Genomic DNA, 24,636 nt, shown 5'->3' with positions numbered 1-24,636 from the left:
TAAATTGGTAGGCAATAGAAAAACAAATCAAGGGAATGCAGGATAACATGACAGACATTTTTTAAAAATCAAGCTTTTAGTTTAAATACAAACATTAGCTATTTGCTTGTTTCATAAAAGAAAGCAATCTATAGAGGCACTGAGAAAGACGTCAAATTGAAAATGAATAGTATACTGATAACCATTTTTAAGCATAAATGCTCGTTTATCTTATAAAAATGTCAAGTTAAGTTGCAACTGATAAGAACAGATTCAGAATACTTTAAAAATATTTATATAGCCATACAAACATTTACAGTGCTTTCAGTGTGATATATGACTTTTTGATCACCCAGGTTTTCCTTAAAATAGTCTACCTTAAGTCCTTTTAAAAGGCTGATTTCTCTTTGTTATTGTTTCATTTCTTACTTTACTGCTTCATTCTATTGGCAGGAGTCCAGGGCTCACCACCAATCAGAGAGCTCCAACACAACAATCGCTTTAGTACCTAACCTTGGATGCCAGCCAGCATGGCACTTGGGTATGATTACATCACCATCCTCGGGGGACAGAGCTGGGTAGTTGTTCCAAGCTAAATTAATTTTGCACTTTCCCATAGGCTACAAAACCCTCTACTAAACAGCCAGCACAACAGAATCCAAAGGGTAGCAAAGCAGCCCATTAAGAAAGTGACTAGCTAGGATAAAACCAACATAAATTCAACATCAGAACTATGTTTTTTGAAGTCTGCTGAACAAAAAGAAACCCTCCACTTTCCAATAACTTGATGTACTTTATTCCATTTCTGTAACAATAAAATGTAGTTCACATTGAATGAAAATGCATCACTTGTTATTTCTCAAAATAATTATTGATCTATTGATACAGACACTAGCACACAAAACACTATGTTAGATAACACTAGTGGCTACAAAATGGGACGACTACACAGAACGTTGTAGTCATCAAATTGCAGGCTACTTCTTACAAGTTTTGCAGAGAAACAAGACTAGAAAGTTGACTGGACTAATAGCAGCCATTTGTATCATGTCCTTCATTCAAAGGAAGACAAAGTTGTAATATTAAAACAACTTGTGATGTAGGTATAAACTGAGAGACAACAATTTTTGCAATTATCTGAGCAGTGATATGAAATGGGATTTCCCACGTTAAAGCCCATCACTCAAGTCAGTGCATAACAATAAATGAACGGTGGCACTTCAGTATCTTTAGCTGCACATCAAAATTTTATTTAGATTCTACTTTTACCACTTCTGCAATAATACTTTTGATAAAGACATTCATATTTTACAAGTCAACATGTTTGATGATTTTGGCTTCTGCTTAGACAAAACATGCAAGACTATTGCTAACAACTTAGAACTGTGTCTATTTTTAAAAACATGCTACTACTACACATTTACTTACACAGAACAGCAGAATATCAAATAAAGAGTTTTATTCTTTTAAGGACGGAAAGCCTTACTTCTTTTGTCCTTTTGATTTGCGTGGGACTGAGTTCTGCCTTGGAGTACTCTCAGAAATGCCACTGCTGCCTTCCCCAGTTTCGCTCTTCTTTAAAGGCTGGTTGTTCCATGGAGTGATAAACCCTGGTGTCGGACTGAATTTTTTTAGTTCTCCTTGTCCTAATGAGCTTCGTTCCCCACAGTAACAAAAGGCGCAGAACTGTTCTCTGCTAGTGATAGCGAAAGAAAAGAAGGATTGACTTTTAGAGGAGTTTAACTGAAGACACAAATATAGAACTTTTTTGACTAAATCAATATCTTGCTATCCAACAGAATATTAATGACTACTGATGAACTATTAAAAATGTGAATTAAATATCTGTCATCACATCAAAATATTCACCCATGTTTTGGAAAAAATGCGGAAAAATAGGCACGTTTGCCCACCTTTGGTGGCAGTGCCCTAAAATCAAAACATTCTGGGAGGAGATTTCAAAGCAAATAAAATTAATAACAAACGACATAACCTTAGAGCCTCAATTAATCTATGGCAAGGGGTAAACGTGCTAACACCTCAACGAGATTTAATTAATAACCTACTTGCTATAGCAAAATCCTCAATAGCATATTTTTGGAAAAATCAGTCTCCACCATCCTTGAACCACTGGTACTCCAGAGTGTGGGACCAGCTCATTATAGATAAAATAACAGACAATTTATCGGCTAATTCCTCTACATCTAACTATTATGAAAAATGGTGGTCTTTCTTAGATTTTATCGACAAAACCGAAACACTCCCTCCCAACCATCTTTATCAAGATATATTGAAAGTCTAGCACTACAAGCTAAACTATCTATACCAATATATTGTGAATTTTTTTTGTGGTGTGTGAACTACAAATTACAGTAAACAAGTGTTTTAAATGTTTTTCTTCGAAACCTGCAATCTTATTACTCCATGTATTTGCTATTTAATGTTTATTGTTATTGTCTCCGTTCTATAATTAATAAAAGTTGTTGAAATTTTTTTTAAAAGTGAATTAAATTCAACTTCATTTTTGTTTATAACCACAGAAGCATCTCTTAAACAATGAGAAACATATTCCTACACCAGTATTTCTCACACTTTGAGAACTCATACCTATTTCCTAAACCCTATCAGATATATCAGCCTGAGAACTGCTTAACTGGCCCAAGGTTACCCCAATCCTACTCATAGCTGAGCAAGGATCTGAAACCAAGTCTCCTAAACCGTAGTGCAATTTTCTAACCACTATAACACAATGGCTCCACTGTTCCTTGTGGGACAGATACAACTTCTAATCACTCCCCAAGACATTTTAGCACCAGATGCAGAAAATCCAAACAACGTCCCGTAGGACAGTAACCAAAATCTTACATTTCATTCGGCCTCATAGTAAGGCTGGCCCAGCAACTATACTGGACAAATTAGGCCCTTTCAACACATCCTTAAAGGGAGGGCCCACTCATTGAACACTGGTGGCTTTTCCCCTTGACTTCAGACATCTCTGTTTTCAAAACGGTCGCAGGCTGTTTGGCTTCAGCTTTTTGTTAGCACCTTTTCTGGAAGCGCATTTTCCTGTGTCCCAAAAAGGTGCCGAAAAAATGGAAGCCAAATTTCCAAATGCATTCAGCTTCTGATGGTGCTTTCTCAGGATACACCTCCCTCCCCTTCCTCCCTCTTCTCTCTATTTGCATCCTCTTCACTGCAAGTAATGACTAACCAAGGAGAACTATATTGCTTCACCCCCTTCTTGAAGAGAAATTTAAGAGGTAGTGAGGCAAAAGATCTTGCTTAATAACATGCTTTTATTTAATTTGCCAACACACATAACAGAAATTGCTTGACACAAAACATTCAAGGCCTCCTTACACATTAGAAGAATCATATTTGGTTTGGACGAAATGCCAACCCACCTTGTGTTTAACGTATTACTGTAAACTTACCTTTAAAACAGTGTGTGTGTGTGAGGGCGTGGCCATGGAGGAGGGGTATTTTCATTACTGATGATCCCGCTTGTACTTATTTTGTCTGACCAAAGACTTATTTTGCTCTGCACATCCCAAACTTGGGAATCACAAAACTGGTTTTGTTTTCATAAGAGCTTCATGATTTCTGTCACTGTGTGAACTACGGACACTAATAATGACCCCTATTATGACTTCTATACAGACCCAAAAAACCCAAAGATTTTTGTAGCATGATTCTATCCTTGTTGACTCAGATGTAAATCCACCTATTATTAATGGGGCTTTTTTGTTTGCAGGCATGCAAAGGATTGCTGCCTTAAGCTTTGAGCAAATAAAGGATCTTATGAATATTTTGCAATTCAGCTTGAGCAAACAAAAGACTAATTTCATTTCTCAAATTAGGGATTAAGAGATTTTTTAAAAGCCCTTTTCCACATTCAAATGTTAGAAAGTATTCAGTATTGACCCTTCAAATAGGTGCTGAATAAGTTAATAAGAGACTAACTAGCAGGATCAAATATATTTGGTATATTTTTAGAATAACATTTTATGATGGGGGCCAATGAGCAATAGTTGACCTGGCATTACTCATCACTTCATATTATATTAAGATGTTAGAGCAATGAGATCATTATTATTTCTTAGTAGGCACTGATGAGGGTTAAAAATTTTAATTCTGCTTTAACTGAAATCTCTAACTGTAGTTGATTGAGCAAGATTCGGGTCCAGTTGCGCCTTAGAGATCACTAGATTTCCAGGATGTGAGTTTCTGAGAGTCAAAGCTCCCTTCGTCAATCAGACCTGTGCCAAATCATCCAAATCAAATGTCTGATGAAGGGAGTTTTGAAAGTTCACACTCTAGAAATCTAGTTGGTCTCTAAGGTGCTACTGGACTCGAATATTGTAGTTGATTACTTCAGAAACAAAATATATTGCATCGTCCATTTTTGTATGCAGTTTTCCTGTTTTAATCAATACATGCTAAAAACCCACAGCAAAAGAAAACAGTGTATGTCTCTATCACCTCTCTAACATGGAATGGTAGATCACCCTCACAACTCCTTAGTCTCATATGTGAAAAAACCCTAGAGCGGCAAAGACACAAATGTCCCTTTAAAAATGCCCTGTCCTTTCTATGTGTATGAGTATTGGTGCATGCATACACCCCAACTGACATAGAATCATGAAAGATTATAGTCCTAACTTTTCTGGATTTTATTAACAACACTAAAAAAGGAAAAAAGTGCCACCATTCTAGGAATATTCAACATTTGTAAGTAGAATAAGGACCAGCTTTGCTTCAAAATCTGATTCAGGTCCATCTTTCTATCACAAACAATAAAGATAGAAAGTATTAATCTTTAAACTCTTTACAGTTTCCATTTTATTGATACAAGTGCTAACAAGCAAGTTAACAGTAATTGCATGTTGTCTGGTGAACTTCTGGAATGCCATTAAAATGTTAAGTGCATCTGCGTTTTTCTGTGCAGCACATTTCATTAGTGGTGTATTTGCACCCTAAGTTTAGGGGATAAGTAGCAAACGTTTTGTTTTTAATCAAAATAATGCTTAGCATTTATTTATACTTAAGCAATGAAGCAGGCACAGGACTGCAATACAGAGTATCTAGAAAAATGGAGACCAGGGAATATCAAAACTGAATTTGTGAAAAGAAATAAAGCGTGAAATCTATTACAGAGTAACTCCCCTTTGGAATTGGAGTATTCTGAAGTAACAGGGTTAAGAATAATCATATAAGCAATTGGCACCTGTATATAAAAAGGCATGTATATTTATTAGCAAAAAATATTTACATGTTAAATCCATAAACAAATTGCAACAGGTCTTTAAATCTGCTGAGTAATACTGATGATTTCTTGTGCAGTTTGTTAATAGGAGGAACACTTAGAAAGAAGCTGCCCACGCAGGTTAATGCTTCAAAGCAAAAAGTAACAATGATGAAAGTCTGCACTCCCATCATTGTGTGAATCACTTGTTCAGGCGACAGCAGCCTGTTCCCCAGCAATGATCCAGCATCTATCTCGCTTTCTAACCTGGTTTTTGCTTCAACACCAATGGAGGCAACGGAGCCTGCAGACTCCTCAGACACGGAGCGCTGAAGAACTGGTGTTAGCTTCTTGTTACCATCCACTTCGGTTTGGGTGTCCTCCTCTGAAGAGTGTTCTTTAACTTCTGCTTGACAAAAAGAGCAAATTCATTAAAGGTTCTACTTTAAAACGCTAAAAGAGAATCTCATTCTTTCGTTTATTTAGATTATTTTCATTCTGCCCATCTTCTACCCCAGGAACATAGAGGGAATCTTACAAAATCAGAAATATAAGCTTAATAAAATCCAACAACATAAAATACGTTAGCATTAAAATACTAAAATAGCTTGGCATTATCATATTTGTACATATGTACATTTATGTTTCAAGATATGACCATACAACACTAAATGTTAAAGCATTTACATCCCCTACCATCAATATTTATTGACTTATGTCTCTGATTATATTTATATCAGTATGTTTACCCTTTTAAATTGACAAATAAAAAAATAAAATGTTATACAACCAATACAGACAAAGATTGTATTTTCTAGTTCACTAATGTATGCAGAGGCAGAGGTGTTAAAGCTCAAATGGATAATTTTCCCATGGAAAGGGAAAGAGTTAATGGTTGTAGTGGGTGTGGTTTCAGAGTCACAAAAGAAAGCTGAAGAGAAAGTGAAACTGATTTTGTAATCCACAGAGTTTCTGGCAATTCCTAGAGTGGTGTGACATCACTTCTGGGTTTTCCTTGGAAGTGATGTAACATCATGCTGACAGTAATTTAAACTTTTTCTCTCTCTTGCAGGCCACCGAAGCTGTGGAGAGTAACAGAAGCTGGGGACAGGAGATCCCCCACCCCAACTGGGAACATGGCATCTCTACTTGTTAAAGAAGCAGAGAGGCGTATGTACATTTATTAACAACAAAGCCTCTTATGCTTAAGAAGATAGGGAAATTACAGAGAGAACCTGGATGAATTTGTTTACTCCATTCATCATTGTGGAAGATGCTGGGCAGTTATCCAAGTTGGAACCACTATCTGGGGGGAAGATTTCTTCAGACTGAATCAGCTAAGCAGTTCAGAAGTCCAGATGACATATACTCAAGGGTTTTTAAAGAACTCACAAGAGAAACTTGTTGATCTCCAAAGAAAAATATGCATCTTATCACTGAAATTGGCCTCTTTACCAATGGACTAGAAAGTAATAAACTTAGCAGCAATTTTTAAGAATAATATTAGCCAGTTATCCTAACATCTCTTCCAGACAAATGTTATATTATTAAAGACAGCGTTATTAAGCATATAAAAACAAGCTGTAACTGAAAGAGCATCCATAATGATAAAAAAAAAATCAGGGCACCTTAACTATGAAGAAAGGCTAAATCATTTGAGATGTTTCTGTTTTACAAAAAAGAAATGATTAAGGTAGAATATTAAAAATCTGTGCAAAATTATGCACGGAGGAAGTGGAACAAGAACTCCCACTCAAAATACTAGAATTGGCACTGAAATGTGAACAGTGAAATGTGAAGCAGGCCTGATCAGCAGGTCAGTCTCATTTTGTTCAATGGGGCTTAATCCCAGGAAAATGTTCTTGGGATTGCACCCTTTGTTTTCAATATCCTTGTATTGCCAAGATTCCAAATCATCCTCACAACAGTCACCCTGTGAGGTGGGTGGGGCTGAGAGAGCTCCAAGAGGCTGTGATTGACCCAAGGTCGCCCAGCTGGCTTCAAGCAGAAGAGTGGTGAATCAAACTTGTCTCTCCAGATTAGAGTTTTGCCACTCTTAGACACTACACAAACTGGTGGAGCAGGCTAAAATCCACAAATGTGTATCCCACAACAAAGTAAAATAAAAGTCCTTAAATTGCTACTAGATTTGCTGCTGTTCCTTCTCCATACTGTAAACATAGGGAACTATATTGAGTACTTCAAGGTCAGAAGTCCATACATCTTAAATAGACATGGGCATGAAACAGAGAAAGCCTAAAATGAGAGTTTTGTGTTTCATTGCGATCCACGAATCACGAATCTTCATGAAATTGACACATTTGCCGAAACGATTCGTTAGTTTCGTGATTCATCAGAACCCGGGGCATTTCAGTGGCCCTCTTCATACCTGGAGATGTCAAACTCGCGAGGAAACTTCAGCAAGCTCTCCTCCACCCACCTTCCCAGTTTGCAATATGTTGATCGGGAAGGGTGGGAAGGGAAGTGCTGCCAGACTGCATGACTGAAACGGGCTGGGAGTTGCTGGATCAGAGGAGGACGAAGGACCAGCTGTGGTGGAGCCGGGCCAGGAAGATGGAGAGAGGGGTGGGGTGGAATAGAGGAAAAAAGGCACCCTCACCCAAAGACCTTCCCACAGCAAGGCCAAGAGCTGGAAATAAGAGGCTTCTTTCAGTCTCTTTAAAGCAGCCACCGCCAAAAGCACAATCTCAAATCCTTCCACACACTCTCCCACTCCAATCCCAGCAAAACACTGACATAGATCAGAACAGGAGGTCTGTGGTTAGCTAACAGACCTGCCTAGCAGGGTTTGGAGGGGAGAGATTGGTGTGTCCATGGCTACAGAAGGCCCACCTCCTTGGTTGCCTAGGGGATTGGCCCCCCAGCTCCTGACTGTATAGGGCAGAATGGAAACTCTCCAGATGGCTAGGAGAGCTGCCAATCAAGGGTAAGTGGGCTATGACTGGGGTTTCCAATGGTAACAAAAGGTCTGGGCCCATTGTTGCCTAGGGAATAAATGGATCAACGCCAGCCTGTCTGCAATTACAAATCGTTCATGAAGCTAACAAAACAGGCCAAAAAGTCGTGAATTTTATGATAACCACAGCCCCACAAAACGCTGTTTTGTGAAAAAAAATGCTTCATATTTCGATTCGTGCCCATGTCTAATCTTGAACAGTGCAGTGTTTACAACAGGATGCTAGTCTGAGGAACCACACAGCTCAAAACCCACCTCTTTTGTTCAGTTTACAAAGGTGGCTTGCCTAATTTAATCAGGATTAAGAGCGTTGCTGCGTGATAGTATTAAAACCAAATCATTTGATAATCACCAACATGAGGCTGGATTCTGTAAGTCCTCTCCACTGATTTATTTAAGCATTTCTATCCCTCTTTTCCTCCTTGGACTTAAGGCAGCAAGCAATGCCACAACCAAATTGCAATGATAATAGTCCAATTAACAAAATTAAAATACAGAAGTCAAAATACAAAGTTAACGTGGACTTGTGAGTCACCATACCAAAAAGGTTGGGAATCCTTGTTCCAAGTGACTGACTGACTCCAGAGAATAACCTTGCTTCCACATTTTGAATCAACATGAGCTTGAGACATCTTCAAAGGCAGTCTCACATACAGTACATTATAGTAGTCCAATATAGAGTTTATGGTAGTGGGGATCAGCATAGCCAGGTCAGCAGATGTAACTGAAAGAAGCCACTCCTAACAGCAGCTCCAACCTGCTCATTCATTAACAAGGCTGGGTCCAGGAACACATCCAAGCTTTTAAGCTTTACTATGGAATGCTTAACTCCATGTAAGTCTGATAAATCAACACTAGCAAAACTTTCTGCCTTCCCAACCAGCATCATGTCTACTTTCTCTGTATTAAGCATCTATTTGCTTACCACAACCTGAAGACACTGGCCCAAGACCTGAACAGCAGCCTTTGGAGACTTGGATAATGAGATATAATACTGGGTACCAGCGTATTGGTGACAAGTTCAACCCTCCCCAAAGCTCCTGATGATCTCAGCCAATGGTCTTACATAAACATTAAAGAGCACTGATGATGAAATGGATCCTTGGGGTCCGTCAGACTCTGCCTCTCTTATAGTAACTCTGTTTCCTGCCAATAAGAAACAAGCAAAACCAACACAGGTCTGTCCCTTTTATTCCAAACCTTGATACAAGTCAATGCACCAAAACATGGTCAACCATACCAAATGCTGCAGGTAGCTCTACAAGTCCAACTAGTGCTGTTTGCAGTCCCAAGTCTGGGCCAAAGCCAGACTGAAAGAGGTTAAAGACAGATGTTTCATCCAGAAACAACAACAACAACCGATTTATATACCACCAGAATGACTTAACACCCACTCAGAACGGTTTACAAAGTATGTCATTATTATCCCCACAACAAAACACCCTGTGAGGTGGGTGGGGCTGAGAGAGCTAGAAGCTGTGACTGACCCAAGGTCACCCAGCTGGCTTCAAGTGGAGGAGTGAGGAATCAAACCCAGTTCTCCAGATTAGAGTCCCGTGCTCTTAACCACTACAACCAAACTGGCTCTCTCAAATACCTGCACTTGATCTGCCACAACCTGCTAAAACACCTTGTCCAAAGGCTAATATTAGACAAAGGTCAGCAACTGCCCACATCCCTCTTATGACTTCTTAAGAAAGGGTCTAATCACAGCTTCTTTGAGCTACAAAGAAAACACCCCTTTTAGAAGGGAGCCAAATCCATCACTTATACTTATTTTTACAAATGTATACCTCAGCTCTCCATAAACTCAGTGTGACTCACAATACCAAAAATTAAATCAACATGGCAGAGCACAACAAAACATCAAAGACAACCAGGCAAAACACACACACACAGAGAATCCAACAGAATAAATCTGGGAAAATCTTGCAGAATAAAAAAGTTTCCCAACCTTTCCAAGAAACAACCCTTCAAACAATCTCTAGGGGACTAACAGGGCAAGGAAGTGGCCAATGACCAAGTAACATGGGACCAGGGTGGATAAAAATCAATGGTTTTTTTTAAAAAATCAAAAAAATCAGATTTTTTAAAATTTAAATCGGATGTTTTTTATTTAAATCGGATTTTTTTGATTTAAATCGGATTTTTTTAAATAAAATGCTTTTTGAGGAAAATATATTACCATCCAAAGGTTATTCCATCATGAAATAAAGATTAGTTTTTAATTATGTAGAATAAGGCTGTATATGTTTAATTTTTTTGGTAAATAAATTCCATTAATCCATTCACAATGTCATGCTCTTCCAGAGGTTTTTGTAAGATTATTGGGCAGTTTCTCTGCCTACAAGATATTATCACAGATGCTTGGTTTTGCAGTTCTCAAAACTGAATTTGTGTCAGCTCAGCAGAGATCACATGCCTCTTCTTTACAGCAAAAATGTTATAACATGAACAGAGTTTAGAAAAAGACCTTAAAGACAATGCTGCAAATGTATCCAAGATGAGAAGAAATTTAGAAGAGCAGGAAGGGAATACAAAGCTAATAACATATGGTTGCAGTGCTCATTTGCTGCACCTCTTAGCCAAAGACTTAAGTGTTCCAGAAATAAAGACTAATGTTGTTGAAATTGCTAAATACTTCCGTAACAATCATTTTGCTGCAGCAGCTCTGAAAAGGATGGGTGGAACCAAGCTAACGCTCCCACAAGATGTTAGATGGAACTCTGTGGTGGACTGTTTTGAGCAGTATATCAAGAACTGGCCTATTCTGATGACAGTTTGTGAACAATCTTCATCTACTTGCATATTAAAGTTATACCAGCAAGAATTAGTCTTTATGTAGAAAACTATGATTTAAATCAAGCCTTACTGACTAGTGATTTAAATCGTGATTGAAATCAGTTTGATTTAAATCAAATCCAACCTGCATGGGACCTTGCAAAAGATGTTCACACTTTTCTGGGGGAGGGACGCAAACGTCTGACAAGCTGGGCTCTTCAATATTCCTTTTAAGACATGGGAACCAGAACTGTACAGAATTCCAAATACAGCTATTCCAAGGATTTGCATACGAGCATCACTATACTGGCAGGTTTTCTCTCAATCCCTTTTCCAATTATTCCTAATAAGGAACATATCTTTTCATCACCGCTGTACAATAAGTCAGTATTTTCAGTAAGCTATCCATCACTATGCCAATATCTTTTTTGGGGGGGTCCATCACTACCAGCATACTCAACAGCATATATTTGAAAACAGAATTTTTGCTAACTACCATGTGCACTTTACACTGACTTTCAATCTGCATTCACCCAATTTGGAGAGGTCCTCACAAGCCACTTGTGTTTTCATCATCCTAAACAATCTGGTGTCATCTGTCAAACTTTGCTGTCTCACCATTTCCAGCTCATGTATTAATAAATAGAATAGTACTGATTCCAACTCAGATCCCTTGGAGATCCCACTGCTCAATGCAAAAACTTTTCCATTTACCTCAGTTCTCTGCTTCCTCTTTTTTAGTCAATTTATCAATCCATGAAAGACCATCTCCTCTTATTCCGTGACTGTTAACTTTCTTAAAAGCTTTTGGTGAGGTATCTTCTCAAGCACATTTTGGAAATTCAAATGTGTAATGAGTACTAGGGTCACCCTTGTTTCATGCTTACTGACATGCTCAAAGAATTTTAAGAGCTGGATGAGGCAGGATTTCCTTTTGCAGAAGCCATGCTGATTCTTCTTCTGCAAGGCTCTTTCTTCTATGTGTTTAACAATTCTTTCTGGAATAACATTTTCTATCACTTTATCTTGGACAGATGTTAAGCTAACCAGTCTGTATTTTCCCAGTCTCTACCCATCCACTCCTTTTTTAAACCCATCACAACTGTTTTCCAATCTTATACCAAAGAGGCTCACATTAAATGACAAAACAGATTTTTTTAATTAGAAGATGAACTTTATTTTTTAGTTCTCTAAGAATTCTTCAGTGCCTATCATGCAGACCTTGGGATTTATTAATTTTTAATGTTTCAAACAGCCCTGGGTCATCTTCTTAGACACATTTATTTCAGTCCATTTTTCATGCATCTCCCTGAAAATTTTGGTTAAGGGACAGATATGTGTACAACATCTTTTACAGTTGAGACAAATACAAAGAGTTTGTTCAGTTCATCTGCAATCTCCCTATTCTCCTTCAGCAATCTTCTCATGCCACTGTTACCTAATGGTCCAAAAGTTTCCTCTGCAGGTTTGCTGTATCAGATGTAAAGAAGTTCTTGTCATCCGCTATTATTGCTTCTAGATTTCACCCTCCTGACTCCTCATTTTTGAAAAGTTTACTCTTTTGAAATTAAATGCCATTATGTTGGATTTTTCACGCAACTTGCTATTCGGGTGTTATGTTCAATTTGATATCCCTGTGATCACTGACTGTTTCTTGTTGGGTCATGCACTCTTGCCTCCTGCACCAGATCCTGAGTAATACTTAGAATCATATCCAGGATCACCTTCCTTCTAGTCAACATAGATCAGGAACCATATATTCCTGAGAATTAACAGCAGTTTACACATACAGAACAAATGAAGAACTATGATGAAACTTGAACACTGGAAATTACAGCTACAAAAAAATCATTTGTTCCCAATGGTTCAACTAGTAGCAGAACCTTTATATTTTTAACATATGAGGCTCATTCATAAGAGGATCACAACCATCTAGATGATGAATATTTCCCTGTATGAAACAAAAATCTGTACTGATCAAGAAGATGTGGATGTAGGGAAAAGGTAAAAGACAGGAAGCATTGCTACAGTAAATGCTTTTACCAGTTTCCGCAGTGTTTTCTGTTTCTGCTGCCTCCAACCCATCCATGCTGTCTTCATCCTCCACTGCAGGTTTTCCTCTACTCCGAGGCCTATGAAATAAAATAAAATGACTGCTCATAATACGAAACAAAAATCAGTACATAACTACTAACAAAATCATTCTACGGAGTAAAGTAAATACTATTAAATTAATTCTAGAATGATTGTGCTGGTTGCCTATATGCTTCCCAACACTATTTAAAGTGCTGGTTATGGCCATTAATGCCTTAAACAGTCAAAGACCAAAGTACATAATGGATTTCTTGCTCTCATAAAAGCCTGCCTGACAGTGCAATCCTATGCAGAGTTACTCCAGTCTAAGCCCATTGAAGTCAATGGCCTTAGACTGGAGTAACTCTCCACAGGATTGCACTAGAAGAACTAAGATCTTCTCTGTAATCCCTCATGTTCCAAAAAAGCAACTTCAGGCATGTTGACGGTATTCTACAAACTAAAGTGGGGCTATCTTTTTTTTTTTTTTTTTGCTTTTGAACAGCAACTCCACTCTTGTATTCCATTTCCACAAACCACTTTGAAAGTCTACTAAAAATTAGTTTGCCTTCAGTGGGTGAGGGGCTGTTGTTCAAGACAATGTAAGCCCAAAGCCTCTTTGAGGATATGGAACTAAGGGTACAGTTTGTGGGATCCTAGCCATAATATGACAACTTAAAAGACAGCTGACAGTTCTAAACAGTTTAGCAAAGTGACTTTTAGAGACTGCATGCGTGAAAAATCTAGTAAGCAAAAACAGTACTGCAAAACTAAATGAACAGAGGAACGCAAAACTAAGTGAGTAGAAGTAAACACAGTTGTAATCTTCAGAGCATTCACTACTCAGGCTTCTAACCTCAGGTTATATAAACTTCTGTATTTACATCCTACAGTGAATGCATTAATATAACCATAATAAAATATTTCACAGAAGCCTTCAATAATATTTCCTATTATTCAGACAGTGGATTTGTGTTACAATCTTAACCACAATTACGTGGAAATAATTTAATTCAACATGGCATACCTCCAAATAAATGTGTTTGGATTAATGGCACTGCTGCCATTGCACGTTTAACCACTGTGTCACCCTCATAAATATAACAGATGTATCTATTGAGATCCATAGTTTTGAATCAAGTTAAAAATTGCACCTGTATTAGATAACAATAGAACTGGGCAGCTAACATATAGTTTATAGATTTTTTTCAAAAGTACTCTGTAATACAAACTCCAAAAAGATGATAATCAGGTGCTCAAAAGAACCAGATCAAACTAAAAATAGTAGAAGGAAAAGGCTAAATGGAAAAAGAAAATTTTAAAAGAGACCAAAAGTTAAACATCTAAAATACAAAACAAGCTTCATAAGGAGCAAGGCTGATGTGAGAGAAACAGGCAGAAGGACTTGATCTACCATTTGTCAGTCTCATTTCCGAATTTCTTGGTTCACATCCCCAGAGAAGCTGACTGACTAAATGCTCCATGATAGGTCCAAAGGTTTTTATTTATTTAGTAAAATTTTATCCTGCCCTTCCTCCAAGTAGTTATCTTTGCCTCCATTTTATTTTCACAACAACCGTATGAGATAGATTAGGGCTAGGAGTAAATTTCATGGCAAGCAGGGAATTAAACCCAGGTCTCCTAGCTCAACGTTCTCACCACACTGGTTTTCAGATTTAAAAACACTACAATCAAGCAAATGCTTGTAATTGTCATAGATACCAAAAACAAAAAAAGGATACACAACAAATCCAAGGAAGCATGCTTGTGAAATTAAATTGAGTTAGCATGATATTGGCTCTGGGTAGAGAGAGCCTGTTTCTTTTCATGAGTAAGTTTCTAGCCCAGCTCGTACAGACTTTTAATTGCTTTCCCTTCCCTAAATATTAAGATCCTATTATATTACTCCTGTAAGAAATTTTTTAGTCATTCTTTTAACATTGAGATAATTTTGCATGGGTAAACACAAGAAGAAATATATACAGCTTTTAAAAATCTGGATGGATAATTATTTCATGATTACTCCTTCTGAACAAAGTTATTAGAATTAAAGGGCGTCCCACTCCCAACAATAATTAAAAACATGAAAGATGGGTTTTCATACTATCACTGAATAGGAAAGGCAGTCAATGTGGGGGAATAGCTGAAGTCCCTGAAAAGGGATTGAGATGGAAGAGAGATTAGTCATAACATCTCCAGCACCTATGCAAGACTAGCAGGAAGGCACAACTAAAAATTAAAATGGTACTATGAATTGGTTACCGAAAATATGACACATACTTATTCTTATAGAAAAACACTCTGTGATTAGATAAAAATATTTTCCTTCTGTTTATTTCACAGGTTATATAAACTTTTGTATTTACATCCTACAGTGAATGCATTAATATGCAGAGAACTGAATATACACATACACCTTTTAAATGTGCCACACTGCTGATTTCTCAACTGTCTCCCCTTCCCAAACACATTTTAAGCAATGCATTTAACATTAGCAAAATCACAGGTTTGAACTAATTGAATATAATTACTTCTTTTCAATAGAGAACATACCCACATCTGCTGTTTTCATGCAATTTTCCTCTTGTGCGTTTACTACAAAGAGACCTTTCAACTACTGCACAGGTTTAAAATAGCTCCATTAGAAAAAATACAAAATTAGAAGTCAGAAGAATATATTTATACTTCAATTTAATTGGGCTTTAGTATATGAAACGACAGGAATCTATCTATAATCTACAGGAATACAGTTTTATAACTGAAGCTACTTCTACACAGAGATTTATTTCTCTGCTTTTTGATTCCAAACTAGAGCATTGGAGGGGTTGGGGGGGGGGGTTGCATCCACACATCATCTTCTAATTATCTTGTTTCCAGGTCTCCCTGTCCTCAGGATGCTCTTCCGTTTGCTTGTGTTACTCTGATCTTGTAGGGAAGAATAAAAACCAAGTGTATTAGCACGTTGTGTGGAAGCAATGGCGTTCACTTCCCTGCCTTACAATGGTCCTGCCCACACTGGCACCATTTTTTAGCCATCAGCCCCTTGTATACATAATTCTCCTTAACATGCCACCGATTTTAATGAATTAGTAACAGCTATAACACCATAGCAAATGCTTTAAAAAAAAGCACTCAAAAAACCCTCCAGTGTGGCAGGAACAAAAATGTACAGAAAATGGCGGCTGCAAGGCGCTGATGAAGGACAGTGCACAGAAAACTCCTGCATGCAAGCAGAGTTACCAATGCACAAGCTTAAAGCTTTACATATCAGCAATGGAAATGAAATTAACATGGTGAATCCTCACTGCATAGAAGCAGCTTTGGTTTTTCAAAATGCTTAATAAAAAGTTGCTCTAAAAGGTGAACTAGACCATGCTCAACATGGATAACTAAAAACTATCACCTCAGGGCATTGCTTCTTATAGTATTCTAAGCAGTATACCTTAAAAATCTATATCTTCATGTAAAACAATTATGAAACTAGAACCATTTATGTGGTTTGGGCAGGAGACCCAGGCCATGAAGTACTCTTGTGTAAGTCCAAACTACAGTTGTTCAGCTACAGTATTAGAGTAGCCAAGGCTGTATATTCTACAAAAATGAACACACTTTGTGCACAATAAGATGAATGTATACAACAAGTATATATTATTGCATACTGCAAACTAAGCACACTGCAGGTTTTCCATTTATTCTGCTCCTGCTGAATTTAGGGATAGACTCTATTCACCTATTAGCACCAGATACCCTTCACAGATCCCTTCCTGCCTTCTGACATTTTGGTACATACAGATTCAAACTTGTCACTACAGTAATAAGGTGCCAAGAAATGTGCTGAGGCTCAGCATAGTGAACTGCGTGCCCAACCTTCAAATTCTGAATTGACAATCCAATGCGAATTTTTTGGGGGGCATAATTCAACAATACATGCCAAACTTTGTAAATTAATTTTGCACAAAGACGGACGTGTCAGTCCAGAAACCAAAATTACTAGGGACAAGTACTGGAGCACTTTGCAAGGACTATAACATAACACTGGAATAATCAGAAGTGGAGAGCCAACATGGTACACTGTAGTCAATAATATCTGACTTTGACTCTAGACATTTACTTTTAAACCCCACAGCCACTATAATCACTAGAGGGTGTTGGATAAGTCAGTATCTCTCAGTTTAACCCATCTCCCAAGGTTGTTGTAAGGATTAAATTCCAGGTTCATCACCCTAAAGGTCCTTGGAGGAAGGACAGGATTTAAAAACATGAGGTTCCCTGTAAGTGGCAGACACAAACTGTAATGATTTTAAGTAAATGGGTGCATGTGTCTTTAAATGCTTGGTTTGAGCTAGGTGAAGAGTGGGGGTGAGGGAGGGATGAGTGAGTGATATGATTGGTTGATGACTGAGAGTGTGGGCGGAGTGAATGCAGTCTGAGAACGGACCTTTGGACACTTACCGTGAAGGGTCCTTCTCCTCTGAGGAAAGGAGGACATCTTGGGTGATTCCCACCATCCAATCAGGGAGGCAGGAACTAACTTTCTTCCTCTTCCTGTCTAGCCTGTGGGACCACCCTCTCTTCAGTTCAGGTGACTCCACAAAGCAGTAACATTGAATTTATCATTCAGCAACTGTTAATACTGAGAGAAAAAACACCTGTTGCATTAACATGTACTGTAAATAAAGCATAACCCGGAGGAGGTATAAGAATGAGGCAGCAGGGTAGAGAAGGACGGAGACCCGGGGAGGGCAAGATGTCCTCCTTTCCTCAGAGGAGAAGGACCCTTCACGGTAAGTGTCCAAAGGTCCGTTCTCCCTCTGAGGCGGAGGACATCTTGGGTGCTCCCAAAGCAGTTTCCAGTTTCTGGGTGGGATGTGGTCTTCGTCCATGATCACGCACTGCAGTACTTTTCCACTACAGTCGCTGTCCGCTGAATCATATAGATTCGATTTGTAGCATCTTAATAAGGTCAAGACTGACAAACTTGCAGCCTTCTACAAAAGTGTTCCCGTGTAACGCTGCACTGGTAGTAGCATCCCTCAAAGAGTGAGCTGGTATCCCACAAGGAACCTCTGCAAAAAGAGTTTTTAGGAGTTTTGATAGTGTATGTTTTGCTATTGGCACCTGCTGCTGCTGAAGACATTTTCTTCCCTAAACTGAGATGAGATATATTTAAGAACAGTAAGACTGACTTTCTAAATTGCAATATTCGGAGCAGAGGCCTTAATCCTCCTTCTGACATCTAGGTTGTGTCAGAGCCCCTCCCTAGTCTATTTAGGGTACAGGTATAAATATGGTAGCCTTATCTCTTGCAAACTATGCAGTTTGGAATACAGTTTTGGAAGACAGTACGAGGCATCACCTTACTATTGGGAAAGATACAGAGTTCAGGTCTGACTAAATCTTCTGGCAGACGCGAACATAATAAGGAAGATAGTCTTCATTCTCAGCCTTCTTAGGGGAACATCCTTGACTGGTTCAAATGGATGCTTGGTCAGGGCTGTGTAAAATGTCTACTGAGTGAGGGCTTCCCAATAAGAGTTGTAAATTCTGAGCATAAACTGTTTTCTGAATGCTAGGAGAATGTCGGCCACCTCTCAGAAATATTCCCATCTTAGAAAGGTGTTCCTTTCTATTTCCACACGGTTAAGCAGAATAAGTCTAAATGAGAGAGCCAAATCGGCCCCTGCTGTAACTTGACCGGATAGGTCAGTAGGATGAGAGGTGGAAATATCACCATCTGTTGGAGGGTGGAAAGGCATGGTCTGTTACTGGTAAGGGTAGTAATACATAGAGGAGGCCTAATGGCCACTGCAATGTCAGGGCATCTGCTTGTGAGTAGAACAAATCTTGTCATGTACCCCAGTAGTTGATGGCTGTGTTGGGGCGCACACAGGTTCATTAGGTGTTGTGAAGTGCAATGTTATGAGATGTTTCTTAAGGGACTATACCCGTTGTCCCCTCAGCCAAAGAAGTGGCAACAAGGCATCCCTCCATCATCCATGGACCCAGCTGCAGCTGAGGACCCTTCAGCAATCAAGGGCCATTGCTGAGACCATTGGAGGAGGGGAAGCAGTAGCCAAGCACCTCTGCATCTTGCCTGGCCAGTTCAACTAACAGTACTCTTATTTGCACTTAGCAGCTGTCGCACAGAAGGGAACTCTGCTGCAAATAACAGTACCAATAGAGGCCGACAACATCTCGAGGTAGAGTGTCAGCATGGTAACCTATTTCCAGTAAATAAAGAGTTGACTATCATGGCCCAATGGAGGAACAACGATGAGGGCAGCAATCCAGGAAGATATGGAAAATCAGTAAGAGAACAATGAAATATCATTCACTTGCATACGTGCTGCTGACTTATTGCCTCGATGCATTTTGATGTATTTTGTAAGCCACTACACAAGCCACATATCCCAGGGTAAAAATCTTTAGGGTTTTTTATTTTAATCTTTTCAGCTGGGAAGAAACACATATTTAGTTGCCTTTCACTGTTCATCTTCTAGGTCTACAATACTGATTTTGCATTTCTTCTAGCTACTTAACAACAGTAGATATTTTAGTAAAAATGCTATGGAGATCAAATATACTATATGCATTTAAGACTTTTATTTGTAGATCAATAAATCCTGTAGCACTTTTAGCGTGCAACATGCTTTATAATCCCCTTCCTGGATTAATATTCAAACATGCATGAAAGGCTGATGCTAAATCAAAAAAAAAAGGAACAGGTAAGGGACTAGGATCACGCTTTAGAGGATTTGTCCCAAACCAGCTGGCAACACCATGGTAGATCAAGGGCATGAAGTATGGCCATGGCATAACGTCAGATTTGATGAAAAGCTATGGGAAATGTGTGATTTTTGCACAGCTTGAGAGACGTATTATGAACCTTTACTATTTAAGTACCAGGTTCAGAGCATAAGTTTGCTATTCTCAACATTTTGTTATTTCCCCTCCAAAAAACTTCCACCCTGATTGACTATTACATGATATGCAAGAGCTTTTTGACTGCTAGTCTTAGTGCTAACCCTTCTCAGCTCCTCCAGGGTAGAATATGCTGTATTCTGATTAACTCCGTCCATGCCCTCGTAAGATTCATAGTTCTTTCCATACTCTTTTTGAGTGACTATTTTTGAAGATCTTAGACCCTTTTATTATTCCCCTTTAGCATGTCCTCCTGATCTCCCAACTTTATATGCTGTCTTTTCTATTTTGTGATTACTGATATCAGTAGCCAAATTTTTCTCAGTCCTTTCACCCCTTACGTTATAATTATTTCTGCACTGACTCATGGAGGTTCGATGGGAGAAAGGAAAGGAGAGGAATTATGGCTCCAAGCCATAATTGACTGAGACAGAGTGGTATAGTAAGTAAAGTGTTGGACTAGGACTTGCAGGTTCGAATCCCCTGTTCTGCAACAAAGCTTGCTGAGTGACCTTGGGTTAACCTCTCTCTCTCCCCGCCCCATAACCTACCTGAGTTTTGTTGAGAGGATGAAATAAGCAAATGAGAACCCACATACACCAGTCTGAGTTCCTTAACAGACAGTGCAAAAATAGTTATATTTCATTGCTGGGAACAACCTGGAGACTAGGTTTTTGCAAGCTTCCTTTAAGCTTAGCTAACCATAATTCATTGGCAGACTGTACAGAGTACTGTAGTACCATCTCTTCTGCATGCCCAATAAAAGAGTGAAGAACAGAAGAGTTTCCACAGGTTTTTGGTTAGACTCTGGACTTTATTTCAAGGATTAGAAATCAAGAGGTATAACTGAAAATATTCTGTCAAAATTATCAAAGTTACACTGTTATCACTTTTTGCAACTTGTTCATTGTAAAATTTCACACCAAGGCAGTAATTGTCAGGGACAAAATTATACAGCAATTAGGACATGACAGCAAAAGCAAACAAGAACTGAAAATGGGTTCGACACTTCTAGTAACAAGCAGGTAATTATCACAGCAGCCTGAAAGGGGCATAATCAACTAAACTGACATCATCCCACCCACATAATAAATGTGAAATCTCTTTACATCCATGTAGCTTTTACCCACAGCTGGTAAATGTGGCTAGTGAAGTCTCCATGTCTGTGCCTCCTTAGCAGCAGTTCATTCCAGATAATTACTTTAACCTGGATATTTCATATAGTGCCAAAAAACCTTGTACAGAAAGATGTCTTTCTCAAGTAGAATTGCCAACCTCCAGGTAGGGCCTCGAGATCTGGAATTACAACTGATCTCCAGACTAGAGAAAACAGTTCAGATGAAGAAAATGGCATCTTTGGAGGATGAACTCTATATTCTGTTGAGGTCCCTCCCCAAACCCCACCCTTTCCAAGCTCCAACCTCAAATTTCTAGGAATTTCCTAACCTGGAATTAGCAACAATGCAAGAAGGTATATTTTTGCACTAATTTGTACTTCCTTCGCTGATCACGAAAACACAAATTAATGATTTACACTGTGAGTGTATACACACATACACAAAAAATCTTGGTTTTTTTCCATTTTCTTTTAGTATGCAATCGTATACCTACAATATTAAAAACTGTACATACAACAATTTTTCTGCAAGCTGTGTGCTGCTACTGCTCAACTACTGATACATTTTCTAAATTTCTGGGAGGTAAGATTATTAATATTTGTATCTAATTTTCAAATACAGACCTTTACCAAGCTCATTTCAGCACCCCTATATTATCAAATTCTACCCAAGTCCTCCAAATTGCTCTCCCACCCTTCACATTTGCTTCTTTACTCTTTCAAACTGAATGGAAAAATTTAAAAGGAAAAGATTTGAGATTCTTAGTTACTTTCAGGTAGGCAGCCATATTGGTCTGCAGTCGAAAAGCAAGATTCAAGTCCAGTGGCACCTTAGAAACCAACTAAATTTCTAGGGTATGAGCTTTCGAGAGTCAAAACTCCCTTCAACAGCTCTGGGGGGTGCAAACTACTGATATCATGCTGCCATCCACCCTACACTTCAATCCTACCATAGAGATTTAGTGTTTTTAGTGAGTATTTCCCCCAAAAAAACACAGCAAAAGGTGATTAAAAATCTCCCATGCCTATCCGCTTTTCATTGGTGAAACACACTGTTTAATGTACAAATCAATAATTTATTGTAATTACAAAAAATATTTTTGTTAGGTGCTTTAAGAAGATATTTGACATCGAAAGTACAGAATATTTATTCTCTAAGCGAATAAAAAATCACGTCAAACTGAATACACGAATGGACCACAGACTGAACAGACTCTGGCCTATAAGCAAGAGACCACCATTGAACCATCTAGTCCTGCATTCTGTTTCATGCAATGGCCAACCAGTTGCCACGGAAGGCTAACAAGCAGGGCACAGAAGTCACAGCCTCCCCCCAGATGTTATTTTTCAGGACTGATATTCAAAAGCTTATGGCCTTTGATGACAGAGGTTCCCTTTAGTCACCATGGAGCACCTGATGGGCCTCTTTTCCATGAATCTGACTAATCTAGCCCTTTTAAATTTATCTCTGATAGTGGCCTAACTTTTAATTAAATCACCACGCTTCATTTTCTCCTGCTTCAGCCTCTTATATTTATAATATTCTATAACTTTAATCTATTCTATGTCAGTTGCACACTGACACTCTCCCATAACATAAAAATGAATTTTGATTCACAGACATAATATAGAGAAGAACCCCCTCACACAAAAACAAATATCCTCTCACTTTTATGAACACACAGACAACACCCCCCCCCCCACACACACACACCCTTCTTCCCCTCTCCCAGTAAGGCAGTCAACAGAAGTCTTTTAGAGATGATGGGGTGGACACAGGTGGCCGTTTGATTCCATTGTGCCACAGGGATCATTTGTAGCTGGATTGTCTTGTCCACAGAGGAAAATCCAATTGTGAATTATTAATGTCAAGCCCTGTTCTCTGCGTCCCACTTTCAGACATGAAGTGGGTAAATGGTTGCCAGCTTCCAGACAGGGAAAGGAATGCCGGGAATATACAATCAACAAGGTCTTCAAAACTTATAACAATTTTTAGTGCAAAGCGTGCAAAAGTGCAGTGTGCCAATCAAATAAATATAATTTATTCATACAAGTAATAAATATGAACATTCATTAGTCCGTATTATTCATATAAATAAATTATATTTATTTGATTGGCACACTGCACTTTTGCACGCTTTGCACTAAAAATTTGGTTATAAATTTTGAAGACCTTGTTGATTGTATATTCCTGGCATTCCTTTTCCAGTTTCTGACTACCCGGGGTTTCCCTGCTCTTGTTGTAGCTTCCAGACAGGGCCTGGAGTCCTCCTGGAATTACAACTGATCTCCAGATTACAGTGATTAGTTCCCCTGGAGACAATGACAGCTTCAGAGGATGGACTCCCCATAAATATCTAGACATTTCCCGAACATGAGTTGGCAACCCTAAACAAGTGACAACTATAGATACTGTATTCTATTTACTTATGAGGCACCTCAAGAAGGTCTCTGCAGAGGCTGCATACATATATTTTCTAAATAACTATAGCACAGCAACAATGTGATTTTCAACAATGTGAGAATGCAGCCCCGTAGGGTTCCCAGGGGCCCACAGGTGAGCAAGGGGGAAAACTAATGACCAGCAGAGGCTGCAAGCTACCTAGTGATCGCCTGCCACCAGCAGGCACCCCAGGCAAAAGCATAGTGTGCATGCTCCCAGCAGGCGCGATAATGCCACTTCTGGAAGTGACACTGTCATGCTGGCCACAAGGGTGCTCCTATACATCGTGTGGGGTTGATTTCCAGAACTGACATCATTGCACAGAGACCAGGAACACGCGGGCAAAGAAGCAGTAAGTAACAGCCTCCCCACCTTGCCGGTGAGCCCAGGAAATCTGGCAACCCTAAGCCTCAGTGATTCAGTGGTAAAAAGTAACCTTCACATTTTAAGGGCCACAACCTACTCTGTAATCCAAGCGTCCTTAACATTATTGAGCCTACAGGGACTTACAGCCTTTTTAGAAAGGGTAGTGAGTACTACCACAGACCTGCTGTCACAGGGCAAGCAACCATCAATCACAAAATGGCTACCACAAGGTAGGACCCATAACACACTGGAAGGTTCCAAGTTAAGCATCTTTCCGTGACATGGGCAGCTGCTTCAAATGACACTCTGAGCAGATACAAATGCTTTGAGCTTATCTAGCCATTCCCTTGCTAGTCAGTCAACAACAATTGTCATTAATGTTAATTAATAAAAAAGACAGGCCAGATTGGGAAAAAAAATTACAAATCTTCAGAGAAAAGGACATGGGGTAGAAGAAGGCAGCAGAATGGATGTCTCCTTTTGTTGCGCTCCTTTCCCGATTATTTGCCATTATCCCAATTACACAAGGCAGATCTCTTGTAAACGCTTCTGATAGAGGCATTTTGCTCATTTTTTGTTTCCTTTGTGTGTGAAAGCAAACATTAGAATTACCTGTCAAAATTATGATCACTACTACATTATGAAGGCCTGCCTCTGTATAACTGTGGTTCTGCTTCCATGCACCCTCCAGCTTCCCTTAATCGAGCAGGCCCCTGCTCTTGGCCCCAGTCCAT

At 38.9% G+C, this 24,636-nt stretch overlaps 1 protein-coding gene across 6 annotated transcripts in view; it reads right to left on the bottom strand.

The window, feature by feature from the left end:
* Positions 1-24,636, bottom strand: part of KMT2C (lysine methyltransferase 2C) — a 198,163-nt gene that overhangs the window by 125,281 nt on the left and 48,246 nt on the right. For all 6 annotated transcript variants that reach the window (XM_054991675.1, XM_054991677.1, XM_054991678.1 and 3 more), the window contains exons 2-4: positions 13,026-13,114; positions 5,492-5,630; positions 1,466-1,675 (exon numbers count right to left, since the gene is read on the bottom strand). In XM_054991675.1, coding sequence (XP_054847650.1) covers positions 1,466-1,675; positions 5,492-5,630; positions 13,026-13,114 — 438 coding nt within the window. The remainder of the gene's footprint in view (positions 1-1,465; positions 1,676-5,491; positions 5,631-13,025; positions 13,115-24,636) is intronic.

Source organism: Eublepharis macularius, chromosome 11, assembly GCF_028583425.1.
Source record: "Eublepharis macularius isolate TG4126 chromosome 11, MPM_Emac_v1.0, whole genome shotgun sequence".
Classification (NCBI taxonomy): domain Eukaryota; kingdom Metazoa; phylum Chordata; class Lepidosauria; order Squamata; family Eublepharidae; genus Eublepharis; species Eublepharis macularius.
This window is presented reverse-complemented; position numbering and strand designations above follow the sequence as displayed.